General features: G+C 40.8%; 1 protein-coding gene across 1 annotated transcript in view; it reads right to left on the reverse strand.

The window, feature by feature from the left end:
* Positions 1-264: 264 nt before the first annotated feature.
* LOC139565008 (heparan sulfate glucosamine 3-O-sulfotransferase 4-like) overlaps positions 265-25139 on the reverse strand; it is a 99121-nt gene continuing 74246 nt past the window's right edge. The window contains exon 2 of the mRNA XM_071384995.1: positions 265-2171. Within this exon, the coding sequence (XP_071241096.1) occupies positions 1517-2171 (655 nt within the window). The 3' untranslated portion in view covers positions 265-1516. The remainder of the gene's footprint in view (positions 2172-25139) is intronic.

Genomic DNA, 25139 nt, shown 5'->3' on the forward strand with positions numbered 1-25139 from the left:
GATGAAAAGTCCAGAGACAGTAGTAAGACAGCAGACAGAAGCACAGCAAGCTATGCAAAAAGGATGATGGTTCTTATTTCATGGAGTGAAACATAAAGTAACATTTATAGAAAAGCAGAAAAGGACTGTAAAACTCTGTTATTATAATCCGTGCCACGTATACAAACCTGGATGAAGATGAGCACAAGTGTGTTACAATGCGATGATGTACATAATGTTTCCTCAACAGGCAGACATATTCCAGTCAGATACATGATACTGTCAAAACAATATGGGAGATTTACTGGGTAAACCTGTGCATAATAACATTTTGTCTGAAGCAAATCCTCAATTTGACATTGACAATGATGTTCCAGGCTTACTTAATTAACCCATTTATCTCTTAATGACAGAAGACTGCGTGGCACCAGATGTTTGTTAACACCCTTCTGTTGGGTCCTCCTCTGTTCTTCCCCTCATCGACGTAACAATAACAGGAGAACCCCATTGGCTCGCAAATCTCACTGCAAATGTTGTTTTCGTAGTAGTTCTGTCACATTTATCATATAATAGCTCTATATAAAATCGTTTTTTGAATAGTTTTCCTCCATTTATAATATACTTTGTGCACACCTCAAAATACTGTTACTTCAGATTACTGGGCACAGGATACTTTGCATGGTTGTGACATTTACAGTAATCCCTTGATGTGTGTGAGAAATACATTTTAGTTGATACACCATCTGCCAATTCCAGCCTCACAAACGATGATATACAAAAACAATTTGAAATATATGTACTGTACATTTGTTTAAAACATGTTACCTACGAGTGCAGGTCAACAAAAATATTGACTCGGACGAAATTAAAGCTATGCTTTGGTAAACTTGGATTGACAAAAAAAGGGATTGTCTCCATTTATAATACATACGCGGACAACCTCAAATACGACATGAGGGTCACGTCAAGGGATAATTGTACTGTAAGGTTCATTTATTTTCTTTTATCTCTACAGAGTGTTGAAATAAATCATCCAGAATACTTCATGGCCTCAGTCATCTGGGTAGTATGACTGTTTTGTACTGTACGCTGGTGGGTGTGGGTGAAAGGGCAACAAACATGAAAAGTAAAGGGAGAAGAAGCAGGCAGAATACACCCTTAGGGCTCAGGAGGTAAGGACACTTAACTTATCGCATGCATGCATCGTCATATTCGACATGATTCATGTATCAGCTCTATGTTTTTAAAACAAAAGGAATAAAATCATCTCCTCTTCACAAATATAAATATCATTTTATGTATAGTATGTACAATAATGTTTTGCCACCATCAACAACATTAGTTTTGAGGGAGAGAATAGAAGCATATCAGTAAACTCTTTTTTCCTATGGATACAGACACTTTTTCAAAGACAGCCATGATTGATTGACGTACTCAAGCACTCTCTCAGAGGATGAAGCGGTAGGGACAGACAGTAGATCTGTTATTGAGAAAGGCTGGTGGTGTAGCTGTGGCTGTGACGTGGGGCAACAGTCTGTTAGTTCTGAGAGCCCCGAGAGTCACTGCCCTCCTCCAGCTCCCACTCAAAGTTCTGGCCAGTCATTTGGTAGAACATCATGTTAAAGGGTTTGAAGAACTTGTGCAGTCGGCGGATAACGTCCGGGTCAATTTTAGGGTGAGTTCTCCCCTTAGATTTGCCGAGACATCTCGGGGTGCTGCTGTCCTCTGGCTTCTTGAGACAAGGAAATCCCTTCGTTTTGTTGAAGTAAAAGTGTTTATCCGTGACGATCCGCTTGAGCCCAAGAAAGTCCTGTACCTTGCCCATCTCGCCAGCGGGATCAACAATAAGCCTCTCTCCACTGACGAAGTGCATCTGGGCGAGAGGGAAGTACTGCATCCACGTCTCCAAGTGGAGCGCGTAGATCCCTATACGTAGAGCACTCCACGACGCATCTATTAGGCCCAGCGTCCGGTTCTTAAAGGCCAAAACCTCAAAGGTTTGGATCTCAGGTTTCTTGGACAGAGTCTGTGTGTAGTCTGAAATAGCCCTGGTGACAGGGTTGCGGACCACAATGATTAACTTGATGTCCCTGGCCATCGTGTGGATGCGTTTGGGGGCGTGGCTAGTCACAAAGTAGCTGGGTGTCTTCTCCATGGTGATTTGTCCCTCCAGCGTCGAAGGCATCAGGTCTCTGTGAACACAAAGCAACAGTTACCTCAGCTCTGTTAATACTGAACTCTCTGCACCTACTGCAACACAAATTAGGTACTCAAGGAAAGGGTAAAAGAACATTTGGTATTTATGGAGCAATAAATTATTTGAAATTACAAGTGAAAATAACTGTTATTATCACTGGATATTATGTACCAAGGAGAAACATACAGCTTATTTCATCCGTGGAGTAATATGGGCAAGATAAAAGAAACAGAAGATGTAACGGCAAGTGAGCAAGTATGCTCATTGCCTAATTGGCTCCATCTGTGTTACTCCAGGAGCTGTTTTGGAACTTTAATAATGAGTTCACTGCATATCATTAATACTGCTGGTGCCTGGGGTATTGTTTTGTCATACATTTATTCTGTGTGCTCCACACTGTGTGCCTGCCTTGAGTTTCATTCCTTAGCATTCACTCCCACTTCTGCATTGTGTGCAAAACACTTATTCCTTTTCTTTCTTAAGGTTAGAGGCTGTTCATTGAAGGGAATAGTGATTAATTTTACGATTCTTTGTGATCATTTGTAGTAGAACAGAAATGCCCCTGCCTTGAGAGATTTATCTCAGGGATAACAGGAAACCATTTGCCAGTGCCGCAAATATTATGTTCAACTTTGTCTCTGGGACTAAGTTGGGGGATAAATCAATGTGGAAGCAAATGTAATTCATACATACGAAAGAGAGATTAGTTCCTACAGTTTCTCTTTTTACCTCTATGGATAATAAAGCATTATGTTTACCTCAAGCAAATCGATATTAAATGCTTACATTGTTTTTCCTTGCAATCCTTGTTCTATTTGTTTAGACATGATTACGGTCTAAATTGGCCATATTAAAAGCTGTGAAGGGCCTTTATATACTTACACCAAATAGAAACATGAAATACAATACAAGTTTATGAACACTGTAATAAATGCTACTGATTTGATCATGTTTTACAATCTCCTTGCTGTATAAAAGTAATTATATTTTTAGTCATGCTATATTTTCTTTGAATTTGTGAAATCTATATCTCATAATTATTCCATTCCTTCAAAACAAATGATTCCACTTTCACAGATACAGAGAGTACAATGTTTTCTCAATTTAGATTGTCATCAGCATAGGCCTAAGATGGTACAATACAGCCACATCAATCGTTTGCATCCCGGACACATTCTATATTAACTGTTCTCTTTGCAAAGAATCCAATTTACTGGAAGAAACAAATCAAGTGTTATGTATATACATATTGACCCCCGTCACACCACATAAACACACACATGGGCACTGGCCCTCAAGTCTCACAAGTGGTCTGGTAATGTAATTTCTGTAACAGTATTGCACTCCCGATGGGTAATTTCCCCCTGGATTCTGTTTGGCTCAAGATACTATAGAGGCTGTGGCTATTTCTTAGGCTGTAATTGGATTTAAAACATACCTACAGATTGCATAGTGACTGGAAGGAGTATTAGTTTTCATTACATTCCATCAATGTTCCACACTTCCTCAGTGGGGTAATGAATGGCTAAAGATTTTTTTTCTCCCTTCAAGGTCTTCAGCTGATGGCTATTTAAAGTAAAGTCTAAAGCATGTTAGATGGTAGCGAGGGTGTGCCATCACTGTGTATGAGAACTAAAGCACAGAGAGAGGAAACTCAATAAAACGCACCACAATGAATCGCCTTGAAACAACATATGCACGGCACATCCTATATAGAACCATAAGCACAACATAGCATGCCTCAACAGTAACGTGTCATGCCTCTTTGACGCAAACGTCCCATTGACAGGACAGATAAATGATTCTCAAGGTGACCTCTTCTATATACGTCAGCCACATAATACGCTATTGTCCTCATCAGGCTTCATTCAAAAAAAATAGAGAGGTTGAACAAGCGCGCGATACCTTCATCTCTGATTGAGGTCGAACTCATTTTGATTGAGAATGGATCAGTCATGGATCGTGTACATCGAAAATGTCAGTGGAACAGGGAGGCGGAACAGAAATCACAATGCTGATAAACAAGCTAATTTCCCTGCATGCGCCAGGCAGATGACTCCTCTGGCCTTGCACTCTGGCGGAACTGAAGTAAACAATAGCAAAGAGTTAACTCTCATTTCTCTACGCATCAGCTGTTGAGCTCAACGTGGGTCATTCAGGTGGGTAAGTAAATAAAACACAGAACGCTAAAGAGGCCCGGCGAACCATCTGCTGTTTACTCAGTTAGACCACATAACACATCTCTTAACATTTACCTCTGTACCATAACGGCAGATCCTCTAATTTATACACTAAGGGCTGGATTCAGTCCCTATCGCTGTCGTTCAGCGATAAGCGCGCTTGAAATGTAAATGTAATATCTGATTGAGCCAACATATGCAGCGTTTACCGTGAATGCAGTCTCCGCTACATGACAATAGGGCTACAACGCGGAACTTCGGCAATACGGATTGAATCCAGTCCTATCTAACATAAGTGTAAGGACTTCCCGTTTCCTGAAAGACAGTGAGTCACTCACTTCCTGCTCCTGAAGCATACGGGGATGCAGTGGTTATATGACAGAGTACAGTACATGGTGGTCGTGCTTGTACCAACTTAGACAGGAGAAAATACTGTGTGACTACTATATATTATGACGACAAAGCTGCGGTTCTCAATATGAGAGGATAGAAAAGGTCATTTCAATAAGTACTTTGAAAGCATGCTGTTCTGAAGTAGTACAATGTAAACAGGAAAAAGTGATTTTGAAAATGCATTTTCATTTGCTGCTTTGAAGTTAAAAGCAATTGAATTGCTTCTCTTCGTGATTTCTAATATACAGAGGAAAAAAGAGGAGGACAGCACTGGTCATTTCTGTCAGGTGTTTCAAACTCATGCAAATGGAATGTCCTTTGAATCCTCCAACCAATGGAGAGCTACAGATGTTGGCCCAGACTCAGACAAACACCTATTATAATATAGTTGCTTACCCAGGTTGGGTGCCACTATTACATTTACATTTACATTTAAGTCATTTAGCAGACGCTCTTATCCTATCTATGCACTGTGAACTGGGTATAGGTTCACTCCACCGACCATCAGAGCTTTAAACCATTTCACATAGAGACAAAATGAATGCTAAATTCACACGTCTGGAGCGGTTACAAAAGATTCAGGAAATGCATATTTCCTTTCAATACGCAGACTACCAACAGTGCCATTTCATGACCATCTCTTAAACACCTACTGAGGAAGTATTCTGCTACACTCACTATGAGTGGGCTCTGGGACATGCCCATGCATTTTCCTCAATGAATATGTTTCATTACGCCCTGGTCAAAACCATTAAAGAAGAACATTTTGAGGCATAACGAGTTGGGGAAAATATTCATTTGCATCCCAGACACTAATAAGGCCAAGCTGTTTCTTGGCGTATAGAAAACATTGCTGCGGAGAGGCTCGGTCATTTCTAATAAAACACTGGCACAGTAATAAAAGCTGCTCCAATCTCTCATTTGGCTTCATCGTGGCACTGGTACTGAATCGAACTCACAAAGCCATGTCATGTCAATGGCATTTGTACAATCCTTGAGCAGTCCACACACAGTGGGTCCTATCCAGTGAGAAAACAACATATGTTTTTTTGTCATGAGGAATACTGTAAATGGACTTGTACTTTCTTTGTTAGTGGATGAAGGCATTATTTTGAGAAGAAAAGCGGGGTACATTGCAAAACACTTGTAGCAGCTGTGTGCTGGCACACTTCCATCTCCCAGCTTTGCAATTTTACTTGGTATGTGTAATGAGCACAACATTGGTGTACAATTTGCGAGTGCGAAAAGAGGGAGAGGTGAGTTTAATTAAAACATAACACAGCCTCCCCGCTGTAAATAAGCCCATTATACTGTAGAAGAACTGTGTGCTTCAATGGAACAGTTAAGGAGAGAACTGACAGCTGGTCCTGATCAAAACCTTTTCCCGCTCTCTTCTTGAGATCCCCTGAAGACCATTCCACTTCCAACAGTGGGGGAGCCAGGCACTTTCTCTACCCACAACAGCAGACTGCTGCGCTGAGATCTGAAGCAATGTTCACATTTTCTTTGGACATAGAACATCATGAAATAAAACAAAGGCGACAAAAAAAAAACATTTTGGACCCTTGGAACATTATAATAAACTGCATGATTAGGCCATTATTATTATACATCAAATCAAATCAAATCAAATTTTATTAGTCACATACACATGGTTAGCAGATGTTAATGCGAGTGTAGCGAAATGCTTGTGCTTCTAGTTCCGACAATGCAGTAATAACCAACAAGTAATCTAACCTAACAATTCCACAACTACTACCTTATACACACACACAAGTGTAAAGGGATAAAGAATATGTACATAAAGATATATGAATGAGTGGTGGTACAGAACGGCATGGCAAGATGCAGTAGATGGTATAGAGTACGGTATATACATATGAGATGAGTACTGTAGGGTATGTAAACATAAAGTGGCATAGTTTAAAGTGGCTAGTGGTACATGTATTACATAAAGATGGCAAGATGCAGTAGATGATATAGAGTACAGTATATACATATGAGATGGGTAATGTAGGGTATGTAAACATTATATTAAGTGGCATTGTTTAAAGTGGCTAGTGGTACATTTTTACATAATTTCCATCAATTCCCATTTTTAAAGTGGCTGGAGTTGAGTCAGTATGTTGGCAGCGGCCGCTAAATGTTAGTGGTGGCTGTTTAACAGTCTGATGGCCTTGAGATAGAAGCTGTTTTTCAGTCTCTCGGTCCCTGCTTTGATGCACCTGTACTGACCTCGCCTTCTGGATGATAGCGGGGTGAACAGGCAGTGGCTTGGGTGGTTGTTGTCCTTGATGATCTTTATGGCCTTCCTGTGACATCGGGTGGTGTAGGTGTCCTGGAGGGCAGGTAGTTTGCCCCCGGTGATGCGTTCTGCAGACCTCACTACCCTCTGGAGAGCCTTACGGTTGTGGGCGGAGCAGTTGCCGTACCAGGCGGTGATACAGCCCGACAGGATGCTCTCGATTGTGCATCTGTAGAAGTTTGTGAGTGCTTTTGGTGACAAGCCGAATTTCTTCAGCCTCCTGAGGTTGAAGAGGCGCTGCTGCGCCTTCTTCACAACGCTGTCTGTGTGGGTGGACCAATTCAGTTTGTCCGTGATGTGTACACCGAGGAACTTAAAACTTTCCACCTTCTCCACTACTGACCCGTCGATGTGGATAGGGAGGTGCTCCCTCTGCTGTTTCCTGAAGTCCACAATCATCTCCTTTGTTTTGTTGACGTTGAGTGTGAGGTTATTTTCCTGACACCACACTCCGAGGGCCCTCACCTCCTCCCTGTAGGCCGTCTCGTCGTTGTTGGTAATCAAGCCTACCACTGTAGTGTCATCCGCAAACTTGATGATTGAGTTGGAGGCGTGCATGGCCACGCAGTCGTGGGTGAACAGGGAGTACAGGAGAGGGCTCAGAACGCACCCTTGTGGGGCCCCAGTGTTGAGGATCAGCGGGGTGGAGATGTTGTTACCTACCCTCACCACCTGGGGGCGGCCCGTCAGGAAGTCCAGGACCCAGTTGCACAGGGCGGGGTCGAGACCCAGGGTCTCGAGCTTGATGACGAGTTTGGAGGGTACTATGGTGTTAAATGCTGAGCTGTAATCGATGAACAGCATTCTCACATGGGTATTCCTCTTGTCCAGATGGGTTAGGGCAGTGTGCAGTGTGGTTGCGATTGCGTCGTCTGTGGACCTATTGGGTCGGTAAGCAAATTGGAGTGGGTCTAGGGTGTCCGGTAGGGTGGAGGTGATATGGTCCTTGACTAGTCTCTCAAAGCACTTCATGATGACGGAAGTGAGTGCTACGGGGCGGTAGTCGTTTAGCTCAGTTACCTTAGCTTTCTTGGGAACAGGAACAATGGTGGCCCTCTTGAAGCATGTGGGAACAGCAGACTGGGATAAGGATTGATTGAATATGTCCGTAAACACACCAGCCAGCTGGTCTGCGCATGCTCTGAGGACGCGGCTGGGAATGCCGTCTGGGCCTGCAGCCTTGCGAGGGTTAACACGTTTAAATGTTTTACTCACCTCGGCTGCAGTGAAGGAGAGCCCGCAGGTTTTGGTAGGGGGCCGTGTCAGTGGCACTGTATTGTCCTCAAAGCGGGCAAAAAAGTTGTTTAGCCTGTCTGGGAGCAAGACATCCTGGTCCGCGACGGGGCTGGTTTTCTTTTTGTAATCCGTGATTGACTGTAGACCCTGCCACATACCTCTTGTGTCTGAGCTGTTGAATTGCGACTCGATTTTGTCTCTGTACTGGGACTTAGCCTGTTTGATTGCCTTGCGGAGAGAATAGCTACACTGTTTGTATTCGGTCATGCTTCCGGTCACCTTGCCCTGGTTAAAAGCAGTGGTTCGCGCTTTCAGTTTCACGCGAATGCTGCCGTCAATCCACGGTTTCTGGTTTGGGAATGTTTTAATCGTTGCTGTGGGTACGACATCGTCAATGCACTTCCTAATGAACTCGCTCACCGAATCAGCATATTCGTCAATATTGTTGTTGGACGCAATGCGGAACATATTCCAATCCGCGTGATCGAAGCAGTCTTGAAGCGTGGATTCAGATTGGTCGGACCAGCGTTGAACAGACCTGAGCGCGGGAGCTTGTTGTTTGAGTTTCTGTTTGTAGGCTGGAATCAACAAAATGGAGTCGTGGTCAGCTTTTCCGAAAGGGGGGCGGGGGAGGGCCTTATATGCGTCGCGGAAATTAGTATAACAATGATCTAGGGTTTTTCCAGCCCTGGTAGCACAATCGATATGCTGATAGAATTTAGGGAGTTTTGTTTTTAGATTAGCCTTGTTAAAATCCCCAGCTACATACATTGGCTAGTAAATTAGCCTATTTTTCACAAGATTAAAGCCAGAGGAGGAGAATAGGAGCAATCGCATTTCAAGGATTCTAAAGATGTTATCGGCAGCTTTCAAGTTCATTTTCTGTGTCACTCTACGTTCTGTGGCTTAGATCAGAACCGAAACTGTACTCTGCAGATCCATCCCTAAGAAAAAAATATTTTCAAACATTACTGTTTTTATCAGCACTCAAATACACAGGTCTACAATACTAGGAACATGCCACTCATTTGAATATATATGTTGTTACTTCTAAATGTTCCTCGCTTGTGTTTGTTTATGTGCATTTGGATGAACTGAGGAGAGTGCTTCAGGCTACACACATACAATTTGCTGACAATAGCCCTCTATATTATACGATTGGTGTTGCAATTACAACAACAAGCAGATGTGATGGCCTGTAATTCTGCTTCAGAGCACCACAGTGAATAGACAAGTACAAATTATCAGTCACCCTCATTGTCTCTCAATGTCATTTATTTACCTTACCCAAACACAGTCAAGAATATATTGGAATAAAATAAAAGCCCAAACAGTAATTGCTGGTCACACCTGAGTATATCAGAAGCAAAGAGTAAAATGTGTATCCAGGGCATTTTTGCAGATCTGGTTCAGTTATGCAGAACCAACTAACAATATGACAGATTGAACTTGATAGATTTCCTTTCCTGCATGGGAATAACAGCTAGGAACACTCATCTGGCCACGAGATTCGGCTGCAGCTGATCATGGATGTAAGAAACTCCACACATCTCTCTCATACTAAGGCCTTTGCATGAGTGATGAGTGAAGGACATCTATTAGTGTGTGTATAAGCATGTGGGCATAAAATATGTAAAACCACTTCACATCAGAGAAAGCCCTATATGGCTCACACCACCGTCCGAACAAAATGACATAAAACCATCCATGGATAACGTTCAATATGGGTTACCCATATTGTAAGACATTGTCATCAACCCAGAGTGCTGTTAGACAGTACAGTGCACACTGTCATTGTACTATACATGTTTCACTACAGGAAGTTTTAAGTTGAATTCTTGATCCAGGAATCATGGAATCAAAAGAGCAAAGAAACAAAAATATATGTTTGACTTAATAACTCAAATGGCTTTAGATTCTGAATTTGACATTTTAGTCATTTTACAGTTTGTGCATTAATCTTAAGATACTGTAGCCAGGTGGGACTAGGGCTGTAGCGGTCATGAAATTTTGTCAGCCGGGTGATCGTCAAGGTAATAACTGCCGGTCTCACGGTAATTAACCGTAATTAACATAAACACATTTAGCATCTCCTGGCATCCACGCATAGCCTACACGACACTGATGCAGACCTTTGGAACATCTACATTTTAACAAGTCTAATAAATCCATGTAAAATAGCCTACACCATCATAATACATCCATTATTTATTTTAGACAGGTCTAAAGAATCATGATATGAAGAAAATGTATATTTCAGAAGAACAGAATAGCAAACTCTGCTCTGTCCTTATGTTAGGCCCTGATCTGGCTGTGCCATATGGCTGTGGGCTACACTAGTTAATTTAGCAGACAAGATTTGTTTAGAATTCCGTGGCATTATTTTCTGTTATTTTATAGTATGAAGAATACAATTTAACATAGCTGAATAAAATAGAAAGGACATTTTCTCCAAACGATTTGAGGGAGTGCGCACATGCGGCTATTCTGTGTTGAGCGGTTAACAAAGAAACAGGTACTCCTATATGCTTAATTTAGAGTTATTTAGTTGTGATACAAATGTTGGGCTATATGTTTTGATTTTTAATACATTCTAAGGCTGCATGATGCGACTCTAATGATGATTTTTTAAAAGTTGCTTGAAAGGCATGAGCTCCGCTTTGTTTTTTGCACAGGCTGTACACACTTCATCAGTCTCTTGTTCACAATTTAACAAGCACTTGATAATGCCTCAAATTTCCCGGGCTGAATCCCCTTTGTGTGGCCATACTCCCCCTAAAAAAATCAATGCCTTTTGCGGCCAGTGGCCGTTGTGCCCTTGGGCTGAATATAATAATTATAATTCCCTTCTCCCCGCTGCGTTCTGAACCACCTCTCACTCACATGGCACTCAGTCACGTGATCAGGTCATCACAGGCTACAAGTGAAGACAGACACATTCGGGGACGCGCGTCCTTATCCAATTCCGATACACATATGGAAGATATTGGAATAACTGTCCACATTTTCTTTTCGTCAGCCAACAAGATAAGTAGGCCTAACGAACAGCAAAAGCACTAGCCTATGTCAATCTACTATCCCCCATAGTACAACAGTTGACCTATTCTATTCTGTGCGAGAAATAAATATTCCAGACAGTCCGGAACAGTTGTGGGATGCGATAGATCCCAAATTAATACAACCACTAGCATCAAAAAACCTGTTTTAAGCAATGAACCTGACGCAACAGATGAAAACGTTTAGCTTAAAATGTTGATAAACTATTAGGCTATCACATTATAAGCGCAGCAATGCGCACACGGTAGTAGGCTATAAGCGCAAATGTTCCATTAGCAGGAAAACACGATTCTTAAAAGTGACCACAAATGCGATTATTCATGTTATGCTTTTATTATAAATGTGCATTTTTAATGGTGAAAATGATCTTCCCCAAACTTGAAACTCACGCGCTGCGTATGTATGCCAGTGAGGCTCTACACCCGTTGTAAAGCGGATGAATGTGTTTCCTTTTAAGAAGTTATTTGGCCACTTTAGTTGTGATACAAACCGTACCAAAACATATAGGCCTATGGGATAGGCTACATGAGGTGTGCGACTATGATTTGAAAAAGCATTGTTTGCCTTTAGCTGGGCATCATTCACAAGTGGCAATATATCATTTACAAGTGACAGGCTAATATTGTCACCCATCACACTATTCTTGATTTCATCTTGTCTTTACAAAAACAAAATAATATGTGTGATTTAGAATGGACCATTATCATGCACCTTTCTCGAAACAGGGATAGTGGGAAAAAAATACATGTAATCTATGCACTTAAATAGCGAATGAGGACGCTTTTCCCTTGGTTCATTTTCATGCCATCCAGGTAGGCTATACTCCTGTATAAGAGAAGCAATGTGCTTAATATTAGGAAGATTGAGAAATAAATATAGTAGGCAACATGAGCTCTTGTGCTCTCATGAAGTGTTTGATACAATTTTCGATTACGTTTGCATTGATGTCAGAGTGATTAGAGGGACAATAGAGTGCTGAGTACCAGGCAGTTTAGCACGTTTGGTAGGCTACTAATGACCATCAGCAGCATCAGAGCTTGGAGAAGCCTAATTACCGTGACTAAATGGTCATGTGGAATTTGACTGCCATCATGACTCGTGACTGCCGGTGTGGCGGTACTGAGGTCACCGTAACAGCCCTAGGTGGGACAACCACATCTCAGTCATACTAAGTACTTTTTTCATCAATAAAGTATCCATCAGCAAAGTCAGTGACAGTAGGAAAAAGTCAAGTGTGAGTGTTAGCTCCCGAAAAGCAAAGACTGAATGTCTTTTAGATTATAGAATATAACAATATTTATAATATTATATTTATAGATTTTTATTTAACCTTTATTTAATAGGCAAGTCAGTTAATAACAAATTCATATTTACAACGATGCCTACCCCAGCCAAACCCTAACCCGGGAGACACTGAGCCAATTGTGCGCTGCCCTGTGGGACTCCCAATTACAGCTGGTTGTGATACAGCCTAGAATTGAACCAGGGTCTGTAGTGATGCCTCAAGCACTTAAATGCAGTGCCTTAAACCACTGCGCCAGTCGGGAGCCCCTAATAGCTTGTGCAATTCTCTCAGCTTATGCCAAACCCATGATATCCCCCACTACTCCATGGAAACCGCTATTGGCTTGAGTCAGCAATCCTAGCCAGAACTATATTTGTCCACAGCACTGCTATGTCCAAACTAGAATTTGGAGTTGGCCAAGACTCAACTCACGCTCTGTGACTGTCAATTTGTTGGTGTAATATGACCGATGTGATATATGCTCTCGCCCACAAACGTAATATTAAACACTTGTTTACTGTTCAGTGTATGGATTTAATATAAATAATGCTGATGATATCCCTGACAGCATCTGCTCCTAGTTGCAGATAATTCTATAGTTATACGTTTTGGAATTGTCATCATCTTCATCATCCTTAATCATCGTCCTTAATCATCGGCCTCCAATATACTGTACTGTTTTGCTTCCTTCCTTTTGTATTGTGTTGTAGTGGGTGTTGATGAGTGCTTACAATATAGAAGTTGCATTGCTTTGAATAAACCCACCAATGAATCTCCATTAAATGTATTTCTGACTTGTCAATTGTTCCCCCAGTCTTCAAATGTGCTCATGATTCAATGTACTTTCTTCATCTGTGAGAAAAGAACTGGCCTGCAGGATCCTTCAGACATTTACCTTGTTGCTGAGGCATTATTTTGACATTGAAGTTGTGAAATCAGGACACGTCAAGTTAGAGAAGCTACTGTAGATTCCTTTCATTCGTGATCAATTTAATTGGGGGTCAACATTTCACCAAATTTTTGTCAGTTTAACCTGGTTTACCCCTAATCCGACTCAAATTGTACAATCACACTCCAATCATGATATTGAACCTCCAGTTCGCCTCTGGTCTCTTTCTGTTGTCGGTTTATTAATTACCCCCAGGATATGGAGTCATTAATGGAATCACACACGTGGGATAGTTCACAATACTCTTCCCTTTTTGGTGTCTGGGTGAAATCACACGGAGGTTTGTAGACACAAAAAGGTCACGTAGAGTAAATGCCTGTGCAAAGAATGTGGAGATAATTCACTCACCTATCAATCTGCTCCATTAAACCAGCATGATCAGTTCAATAGAGCTCCGAATGACACTTGAAATACTGAAATCAAATCAAATCAGCATTATGAATAGGGTTTAAGTCATAGCTGTCTCTTTACTCTATTACAGCATGTCATAAAAATTTGTGAAATCCCTGAGTTTTGTATACATAATTTCTAAGTGTGGTAGGCTATAGCCTTCCCTTCAAAATCTAGAGCTCTTTTCTGCAACTATTTATAAAGTTACTCAGCAAAGGGCTGCCAGCAAGCCTTTAAACATGCAGTAGTAGGTGGTCACTTAGAATGAAAGCTATTTGCTGCAATCTGAAGACGTCAGTATGTGTCCACATTCATTACGGAATCTGAATAATATTTCAAAATCCTATACCACTCACAGAAGCTCTTCATATGCAGGAGGCTCTTCAAAAATATATGTTTGACTAAATTAAATATATGAATGGAAGGTATTTGTTTCTTAAGCAGTCCTGAGAGGAAGAGGGGTGAACCTTGGTCAGAAGATAACGAGTTTTTATAATGCATTTCTGTTGCAGTGTCAAAACATGTCAGCACTGTTCAGTAGCTAAATCGCAATATCTGCGCTTTACCTGCCCACCTATTTAAGTAGATTCTTCCTATATTATTTTTATTAAGAAAGTTACTTAGACATCTGTATGCACGGCTTAGTTTCCCTGTCACAAAAAGAGCACACCAGGCCTGGGTTTAAGGGGGAAAGCAACATGATTACACCCTGGTGTTTATTCCGGAACATCTGGCTACAAGGAAATAGGCTGCTAAGAATGTTATAATCATGTACAGAAGGACTAAGCCGCTCCATTAAGCACTAAGCTGACCTATCAGTGGAACCTTTGCTAATCCAAATTGTGCTTTAGCTGGCACAGATTGCTCAATTCAACCAGTGAGCTGAAAATACTCTGAAATGGTAGACCAGGTTTGTGAACGGCCATAGCCATTTATGCAAATGCTTATCTTTTCGATTATCTCTGTACACAAAGGCCAGTCTTTTTTCTTTTGATATACAAATGTTCATTTGATGGCATATACAGTGGTTTCCAGAATTATTGGCACCCTTTTAAAGATGAGCAAAAAGACTGCAATAAATAATACAAATACTGAGCTATATTGTATGCTAAAAAATAAAATAAAATAATTTTATACGAATACAATTGCTCAGATAAAAATATTTGGTTTAAAAAGCAATCTTTTTTTCTATATAAATTATTGCCACCCGTTTTCAATACCGCACCTTTCGAGGATAACGGCACTGAGCCTTTTCTAAAAAGTTTTATGAGATTGGCCACGCACATCAGTGGTGGGGATTGGCGTCGAAATAAGGATGCAACGCTCTATTATAAACGTTCAAATGTTTTCAATACAGTGGCAGCTGCATTCATATTATTGCCAAAGTCAATAATGGGAATGAATGTCGACTGAATGATTTTTTCCCCAGCTATTTAACGAAAGACAGAACATTGGAAGGGATCTTAGATCATTTCTCCTTGATATCCTTCGTATGTGCTTATGGACTGCTCTCTTCAATTCAAACCACAGGTTTTCAAATCGGTTTCAAGTCCGGAGACTGAGATGGCCATTGCAAAATAGGCTTGGGCGCTATACTGTATCATATACCGGGGTACTTGGAAAAAGCCACGGGATGTTTTTTCAATACCGTCAAAACTATTTGACATTTGAATATTTGTAGCTACTTTTTAAGTTAACACCTGCAGTCAACTTGTGCAATACGTTAGGAGATAAAACAGATTGCGTTCTTCATTTTACATTACGAAGCTTACAGTACCTTAGTTCCCCAGAACAGTTGAGCTAGTCGTGTGTTTATTTGTAAATAGAACAGCTGGAGAAAGCAGGAGCTAATGAGTCCATAGCGTTCTATACAGTATCTATTGGCGAGTCTCTGTTGTGCTGCACATATGAGTTCATGAAGCTACACTTGTATGCAATTCACTACGACATGTTTGCCATAAGCTATCTTATAACGGCTTTCTGCCATGAGAAGTTAAGGTGAATTATCTGTACAGCTGCCATTTTTTCCCCTGTGCTTTTTTCTCCTCTGTTCTTTGCCCCTCTGCTCCGTGTTCACATGATGCTCTTCCTTCAGAAACAGCATGTTTTGTTCATTTGCACAATATCTCTCGTACACCTTCGCTTGTAAATGTCAACACTCATCGAAAATGACATCCGGAAGCGCCTAGCTATGCTTGTATAACTTTATGAACTGGATTCACCTGTCTTTGCAATTAGTTAATGTTCGTTTTCGCACGTTAGCATTTAGCTAACAGCGTCCATGTGAATTCGCTATTACTTGTGCTGATTTTGTTAGCATTGTGGTAATTGTAGACCCTCAATGGGCTTTTGTGTTTTTTTGCGCCACCTTGTGTGGTGTCCGGCGGTAATACCGTAAATTCCGGAATGGCAGAAGAACGGTGTGATGTTATGAAAATCTGAATACTGGCCAAGCCTATTGCAAAATGTTGATTTTGTGGTCAATTAACCATTTCTTAGTGAATTTTGATGTGTGCTTGGGGTCATTGTCTTGCTGGAAGATCCACTTGTGGCCAAGTGTCACCCTCCTGGTAGAGGCAAATAGATTTTTGGCTAAAATGTTCTGGTACTGGATAAAGTTAATGAAGCCGGTGACCTTAACAAGGGCCCCAGGACCAGTGGAAGCAAAATAACCCCACAACATCAAAGATACACCACCTTATTTTACAGTAAGTATGGGGTTCCTTTCTACCAATGCATCCTTATTTTGATGCCAAACCCAACACTGGTGTGCGTGGCCAAAGAGCTCTATTTTCATGTCATCTGAACATAACACCGGTTCCAATCCAAGTACCAACACCATTTATCAAACTCCAGCTGTTTACATTTGTTGGATGACATGAAAATAAAGCTCTTTGGCCACGCACATCAGTGGTGGGGATTGGTGTCGAAATAAGGACGCAACGCTCTATTATAAACTGCGTTCAAATGTCAATACAGTGGCAGCTGCATTCATATAGACAATATTGCCAAAGTCAATAATGGGAATTTCGACTGAATGATTTGTTTTCAGCTATTTAACGAAAGACAGAACCTGTTCCTATAGAAGAGTTCTATAGGAATTCCTATATTTTATTTCTTAACTTAGTCATTAACATGCTTTATTGAAAGATAGTGTCATGTCTACTCCCGCTCCCACTCTCTGGCACTCATTGTCGCTAGTTTACTAATTACTACCCGCACCTGCGCCCCATGAGACTCACCTGGACCCCATCACTTCTATGATTACCTCCCCTATATCTGTCACACGCTTTGGTTCTTTCCCCAGGAAGTATTAGTTATTTTTCTCATGTCCAGACACTACTCTTGTTTTGCGCCATGTTTTTTGTACTATTAAATTCACCCCCTGTACTTGCTTCCTGACTCCCAGCGCCTGCGTTACAGATAGCTTTTCGTCAATCCAGATTCCCAGGTATTTACAGTATATGCGGGGACACAATCAATGAGGGCACCATACAAAGTGATTTGGAAAAGAAGTATCAAGTATTGAAATGAAAACAAAGATTCACTAGAAGTTAACAAAACTTACATCGAGCCAGCTAGAGGTGAGAGAAGGGCAGTCAGTCGATTGGCTGACCAGGGTAAATTAAACCACCATTTCTTTCAAATAAAAAGCCTGCCGATATCAAATGTTGATTACAAGCATCACTTAAAGTTTTTCTCAGTAATGATGCCCAAGTGTGACAACTTGCTTAGGATAGGGAAAGAGAGGAATGTCCATGCTTCAGTACATTAACTGTTGTCCAAAATGTTGACGGATCACCAGGAGAGTCTGAGATAGAACTTAGAAAGTAGCCTAATTTAGCTTTCTTGATTGAGGAAGTGCATCTATTTCTCAATTGCCCAAAAATCGGCCAATCAGCTACAGAGTTCATTTTTCGAGCGTGTGCACAGACCTGATTTCTCATCATAACAAGATCGGAAAGTTCTATAGAGAAACAATGAGACAAAAACAGTGAGAAAAAAGTATTACTTGTTACACAAAATGTGTTTCTCTGAACTGTATTCGTATAAAATAATAGAATTTAAAAAATATTTTTAAATACATTACATTACAGCACAGTATTTGTATTATTTATTTTATACAGTCTTTATTGCTCATCTTTATCAATTTGTCAATAATTTGGGACCTGACTGTATCTATGAAATTTAGCATGCTATCATTTGGACATGTCATAGTTCTTCCACAGCTGTGGTATAGTTACATCACACACGGATGTATTGAGCGACAGACCTTTTCACAGGCACGATAGTAGAGTAGGTGAAGCACAGGAAATGCATGCTTATATAAGAACGACAACTATGTTTACTTACATCTGGTTAGTGCAGGGATTGTTTTTCCTGGTAATGTCTGACAAAATGGTTTGAAATGGGTTTAAAATCATTCAATATGTACGGGAAGATGTGTTGTTGTACTGAGTTCTGGCCTGTCTTCAGGGAATAGTCTTATTACCATTACTCTATGTGGGTTGGTTTATGCAAGCCTGGCTCTTTATGGATGGGTTGATGCAGTGGTCAGTTTGAGTACATTTGAGTGAACATGCCACTGGCTACTTGAATTTTCTGTTGATATAATATAATTAATTGCAATCTGATCTCACAAAAACACCAGAGAACAACTTCATCTCAAAAGATTGCTTCTAAAGGAATCCCCATAGTGTGCCCTGTTTCTGATCCAGAATCCCTAAGGGAGGGACTGTTGTTCAACAACATAAGGGCAAGAGGGTTAACAACACTGTCAAAATAAACAACTCAAGAGAAAAAAATACAATGGCCAGACCACTCGATTTAATGTCTCTCTCTACGCTGGACAGGGTTCACGTAGCACGAAGAGTCATTTTTTTCATTTTAGGTTATATTTTCATGTACAGTGCCTAGTGAAGGTCTTCACATTTTGACATCATGTTATGGGTATGCTTGTCACTGGCAGAGACTGGGGAGTTTATCAGGATCAAAATAAATATGAAAGGAGCAAAGCCTAGTTAAAAAGTGAGAGGAAAATCCGCACCAGTCTTCGGAAAATATTACCCTGGGATCGAGTTTTATTTTTCAGCGGGACAACTACACACATTTTAATGCCAAAGACACACCAGAATAGCTTTCCAAGAGGTGTTGAGTGTTCCTGAGTGGTCTAGTCTCAGTCCTGACTTAAATTTTCTTGAAAATCAGAGACAACATTGCTGTCTATCAATGACTCCAAACAGAATTTACTGAGCTTGAGCAATTTTGACAAAAACAATTGATATATCTTCTCTAGGGTAGGGGGCAGCATTTTCACGTTTGGATGAAAAGCATACCCAAATTCAACTGCCAGCTACTCATCCCCAGAAGATAAGATATGCATATTATTAGTATATTTGGATAGAAAACACTCTGAAGTTTCTAAAACTGTTTGAATCATGTCTGTGAGTATAACAGAACTTATTTAGCAGGCGAAACCCCAAGGACAAAGCATTCCGATTTCTTTTTTTTTGAGGTCACTCTCTTTTCAATGAGGTTTCATTGGGAAACCAGATTTCTAAGCGACCTGCTTGCAGTTACTACGGCTTCCACTGGATGTCAACAGTCCTGAGAAATTGGTTGAGGTTATTCCTTTGTGTAATGAAGAAGTACGGCCATCTTGAAGTCTAGTCACTTGACGTGTCCTGTTTGTTAGAGGCGCGAGACCAGAAAGCATGCTACAGTTGGTTTTAATCCTGTATTGAATACAGATCATCCCGTCTTCAATTTTATCGATTATTAACGTAAAAAAATACCTAAAGTTGTATTACAAAAGTAGTTTGAAATTTTTTGGCAAAGTTTACAGGTAACCTTTGAGATATTTTGTCGTCACGTTTGAGCAGTTGGAACCTGTGTTTTTCTGGATCAAACGCGCCAAATAAATGGACATTTTGGATATATATCGACGGAATGAATCGAACAAAAGGACCATTTGTGATGTTTATGGGACATATTGGAGTGCCAACAACAGAAGCTCGTCAAAGGTAAGGCATGAATTATATTTTTATTTCTGCGTTTTGTGTCGCGCATGCAGGGTTGAAATATGCGTATCTCTCTTTGTTTACAATGGTGCTATCCTCAGATAATAGCATCATATGCTTTCGCCGAAAAGCCTATTTGAATTCTGACATGTTGGCTGGATTCACAACCAGTGTAGCTTTAATTTGGTATCTTTCATGTGTGATTTAAGGAAAGTTTGATTTTATAGTAATTTTCATAGTATTTGGCGCTCTGCATTTTCTCAGGCTTTTTGCCAAGTGAGACAGTAGCGTCCCGTCTAAACTCAGATTTTTTTATATAAATATGAACTTTACCGAACAAAGCATACATGTATTGTGTAACATGAAGTCCTATGAGTGTCATCTGATGAAGATCATCAAAGGTTAGTGATTAATTTTATCTCTATTTCTGCTTTTTGTTACTGCTCTCTTTGGCTGGAAAAATGGCTGTCTTTTTCTGTGACTTGGCTCATACCTAACATAATCGTTTGGTGTGCTTTCGTTGTAAAACCTTTTTGAAATCGGACACTTTGGCTGGATTTACAACAAGTGTATCTTTAAAATGGTGTAAAATACTTGTATGTTTGAGAAATTAAAATTATGGGATTTCTGTTGTTTTGCATTTGGTGCCCTGCAGTCACTGGCTGTTGACGAGGTGGGACGCTACCGTCCCACATACCCTAGAGAAGATATGTTGCCCTAAGAGCTGTGCAAAGTTGGTAGAACCTTATTCAAAATGATTCACAGCTGTAATGGCATCCAAAGGTGCTTCGACCAAGTAATTATAGTCCATTCGGGAAGTATTCAGACCCCTTGACTTTTTCAACATTTTGCTACGTTACAGCCTTATTCTAAAATGGATTATATTAAAGTTTTTCCTCATCAATCTACACACAATACCCCATAATGACAAAGCAAAAACAGGTTTTTAGAACTTGTTGCAAAATTATTAAAAATAAAAAACTGTAATACCTTACTTACATAAGTATTCAGACACTTTGATATGAGACTCGAAATTGAGCTCAAATGCATGCTGTTTCCATTGATCATCCTTGAGATGTTTCTCCAACATGATTGGAGAAAATATGTGGTAAATTCAATTGATTAGATATGATTTGGAAAGGCACACACATGTCTATATAAGGTCCCACAGTTGACAGTGCATGTCAGAGCAAAAACCAAGCCATGAGTTCGAAGGAATTGTCCATAGAGATCTGAGACAGGATTGTGTCGAGGCACAGATCTGGGGAAGGGTACCAAAAAATGTCTGCAGCATTGAAGGTCCCCAAGAACACAGTGAGCTCCATCATTGTTAAATGGAAGAAGTTTGGAACCACCAAGACCCTTCCTAGAGCTGGCCGCCTGGCCAAACTGAACAATCGAGGAGAAGGGCCTTGGTCTGCGTGGTTACCAAGAACCCAATGGTTACTCTGACAGAGCTCCAGAGTTCCTCTGTGGAGATGGGAGAACCTTCCAGAAGGACAACCATCTCTGCAGCACTCCACCAATTAGTCATGTATGGTACAGTGGCCAGACGGAAGCAACTCCTCAGTAAAATACACATGACAGCCCGCTTGGAGTTTGGCAAAAGGCGCCTAAAGGACTCTCAGACCATGAGAAACAAGATTCTCTGGTCTGATGAAACCAATATTGAACTCTTTGGCCTGAATCCCAAGCGTCACGTCTGGAGGAAACCTGGCACAATCCCTACAGTGAAGAATGGTGGTGGCAGCATCATGTTGTGGACATGTTTTTCAGCGGCAGGGACTGGGATACTAGTCAGGATCGAGTGAAAGATGAACAGAGCAAAGTACAGCAAGATCCTTGATGGAAACCTGCTCCAGCGCGCTCAGGAACTCAGACTGGGGCGAAGGTTCACCTTCCAACAGATCAATGACCCTAAGCACACAGCCAAGACAACATAGGAGTGGCTTTGGGACAAGTCTATGAATGTCCTTGAGTGGCCCAGCCAGAGCTCGGACTTGAACCCGATCAAACATCTCTGGAGAGACCTGAAATAGCTGTGCAGCCCCATCCAACCTGACAGAGCTTGAGAGGATATGCAGAGAAGAATGGGAGAAACTCCCCAAATACAGGTGTGCTAAGCTTGTAGCGTCATACCCAGGAAGACTCGAGGCTGTAATCGCTGCCAGGGCTTCAACAAAGTACTGAGTAAACGGTCTGTTTTCAGTTTTTATTTATTTATACATTTGCAGAAATTTCTAAAAACCTTGTCCTTATGGGGTATTGTGTGTAGAATCTACAAGGGGTGTGTAGACTTTCACTAGGCACTGTATATTTTATGATTCTCAGGATCAAAGCCTAGCATCTGCAATCCAATTGAACTGTGCCCAAGTACCCCACTTGCAACCATGTTATAAAGATAATCTTAGACAATATTTCACATTGGTAGAGCACTCAGTACAGATTGTTGTTGAAGTTTAGCATTATTTCTCCTCAACAGTATGCTGAGCCAACTCAATATAAAGTCCTTCTTTATCTTTGGGAAAAGGGACAGGGAACACGTCAGCTGTGAAATGGCCATACCAAGTCATTGAGCAGACTCACTGGCTTGCAATGCTAAAGATGGGGGAGATAGGTTTGTTATCCTGGAATAGATCTCAGTGCATCCCTCTGAGGCCAGCTTTGAGCCAATGAGCAGCACTTCCAATAAACCACTGTACACATCCTTAATCTCCCCAGCAAAGGTAGTCTGACACTGTGAGTGAATCTGCCATAAACACACATCGCAAATGCAGGATAATGTTTTACAGATATACAGATTAACTCGTGTAATCCTCGCTGCCAAAGGGAGAGCTTAAAAAGGAACGTATCAAACGTTTATGGACAAAATAAAACCCAAATATTAAACCCTCATCTCAGCTCCGGGGGCTTTTTTCCCCTCTTGTTGCTCTAATCTGAAATATTTTTCTCTTCTAGGAGTATCTGCAAGATCACTGACAAATCTTCTCCCTCTCAAGAGAACTGAAAATCTCCCTTTGCTGAACAAGAGGGTTAAAAATGAATAGTTGAAGAACATTACCGACTTTACCAACAGTGTCCATGGTGACAAATGACTGTGATCCCGGGGTTAAAACCATGCTAAGTATAAGCGGTGTTTCTCTGACCACAGCTGAAATAAACTATTTAACAGCACTATTCACCAAGGTTATAGGGAAAAATGAGTGCTAGGGTAAATCTTTTCCAGAATGTCAGTGGGCTGGCTCACACTGCCGAGGCTCAACTGACTTATTCATCATCATCAGCAGCAGTGTTACAGTCTGAGATACCGGACTAATATTCTAAAGGCCTTTTGATGGATTTGAGTTGTGCCTAAACGTGCCTTTTTCACCAAATATTGGCGTTTAAAGGAAGTGAAGTGAGTAAAGCTAACCCAGCCAAGAGGATTTTGCAGGATGAAAGAGTGCTCCAGTATCAGTGAGCATTTCCTAACTGGAAATAAGATACATCTTCAGACACTGATGGAGGATCCTGTCCTTCGATCCCCAGCTGCACAGCCAACCTTGAAAAAAAATTCATTTAGCAGGCAGGGCGATATAAAACATTTTACTGCTAAACAACAGCTTACATCACCTCAAAAATGTAAACAAAATACATTTTACTGGATGGAGCACTGCAGTGAAACAAACTTCAGGTGGCCTTCTGTACTTACGCAGATTATCTTTCATCCCAAAGTAGTTGCAGAAATACACATAAATACAAAAATACAAATGTCTAATACTAAATGCGAACTGTTATGATTGCATGACTTTGTGGGCGGTGATGGTCCTGATTAGTTAAAGCAGGGGCATATCTCTGGCTCTGTGCCTGTGTGATGGAGTGATTGACCTGGGACGGTATGCAGCATAGTCAGAGCCTTTGAAGCTGGCCACAAAGAAGGCCTGCTCCACTTCAGAAATGGCAAGGATGTGGACTAAAAGGTGTCTGGCCGATGAATAACCTCTTGGAGAGTTTACTGTCCCCACTTTTATCCATATACTGCTTCAGTTAGATTATATTTTCCACAGTAGCTCAGGAGAATAAAAAAATACTTTGAAGAAAAGTGAAATGGTACAATTTACAATTTTCCATGACAGTTAGCTCCTTGAAAGGCTGGATTCATCTAAGAATGGTATAATAGAGAGGCAGCAGTGTTTTCTACAAACGAGTATGAATTTGGTGTTTTGTTTATTTTCCTCAGCTAGCTACAGTACATTACACAATTTCTATTTTATTGGTCTATATTCCGCCTCTTTTTTTTACCTTAAAAACTATTCGAGTAAATGTGTTTCACCGATTACACGATGCAACTGAATGTCTGTACTTATCATCTGTAGAGTGTCAGTCCATGTCTTCTCCTGATATATACGGAACTTATTTACAAACTAACAGTTACGCAACCAACAGCTGCAACTATTTGAGAAAATAAGACATCCTTTTAAATGAATGAAGATAAATTAGGAGGGGAAAGTCATCTTACTTGTGTGGTAATGAAATGGCCTTTGGCATCATTTCCACTGAGGCTGATTTCCCTTCCTATAATACATGCAGATATATTCCATGTAATAGTACAGCCTCCCTCTTATGCACCATTGTAGTTCCATCAGCCTCATTTTAACACTCAACCCTCAAACAACTCCCTCATGACCCACTTTAGTTTTCCTCAACTGCTGTGAGAGTCTCTTTTGTTTAAGGACGATCCACTGCCTGTCAATTAACCCGAGTGTCAGAATCACTGGATATAATAACAGATCTCATATCTGACCGAAGATTGTTTAATGTCATCAAACATTACGGAGAATTTCATGACTTTACAAGTTAAAAAAAACCTATCCAGAAATTGTGGACTTTTTTTCTTGTTCATTACATTGTCTACTTGTGGTACTGAATATGTATAATCACATAATACCGCCTTGGCAGGAATCATTCTGCTGATCAGATAAATGGCTTCCAAAGCACTTCTGAATCATGGGGAGCAAGGAAGGTTCACTAGCAGCTTTATACCTTACACTTGATACCTGAGAACTTCCTATAACCTCAGTCACCCCAGTGCCAGAGACGGTCCCTGGGCCCCATTAAGTTGAGCGAGACAGGGTACAAAAGGATAAAACATCCCAGTAAAGCCCTGGA

Source organism: Salvelinus alpinus, chromosome 36, assembly GCF_045679555.1.
Source record: "Salvelinus alpinus chromosome 36, SLU_Salpinus.1, whole genome shotgun sequence".
Lineage (NCBI taxonomy): Eukaryota > Metazoa > Chordata > Actinopteri > Salmoniformes > Salmonidae > Salvelinus > Salvelinus alpinus.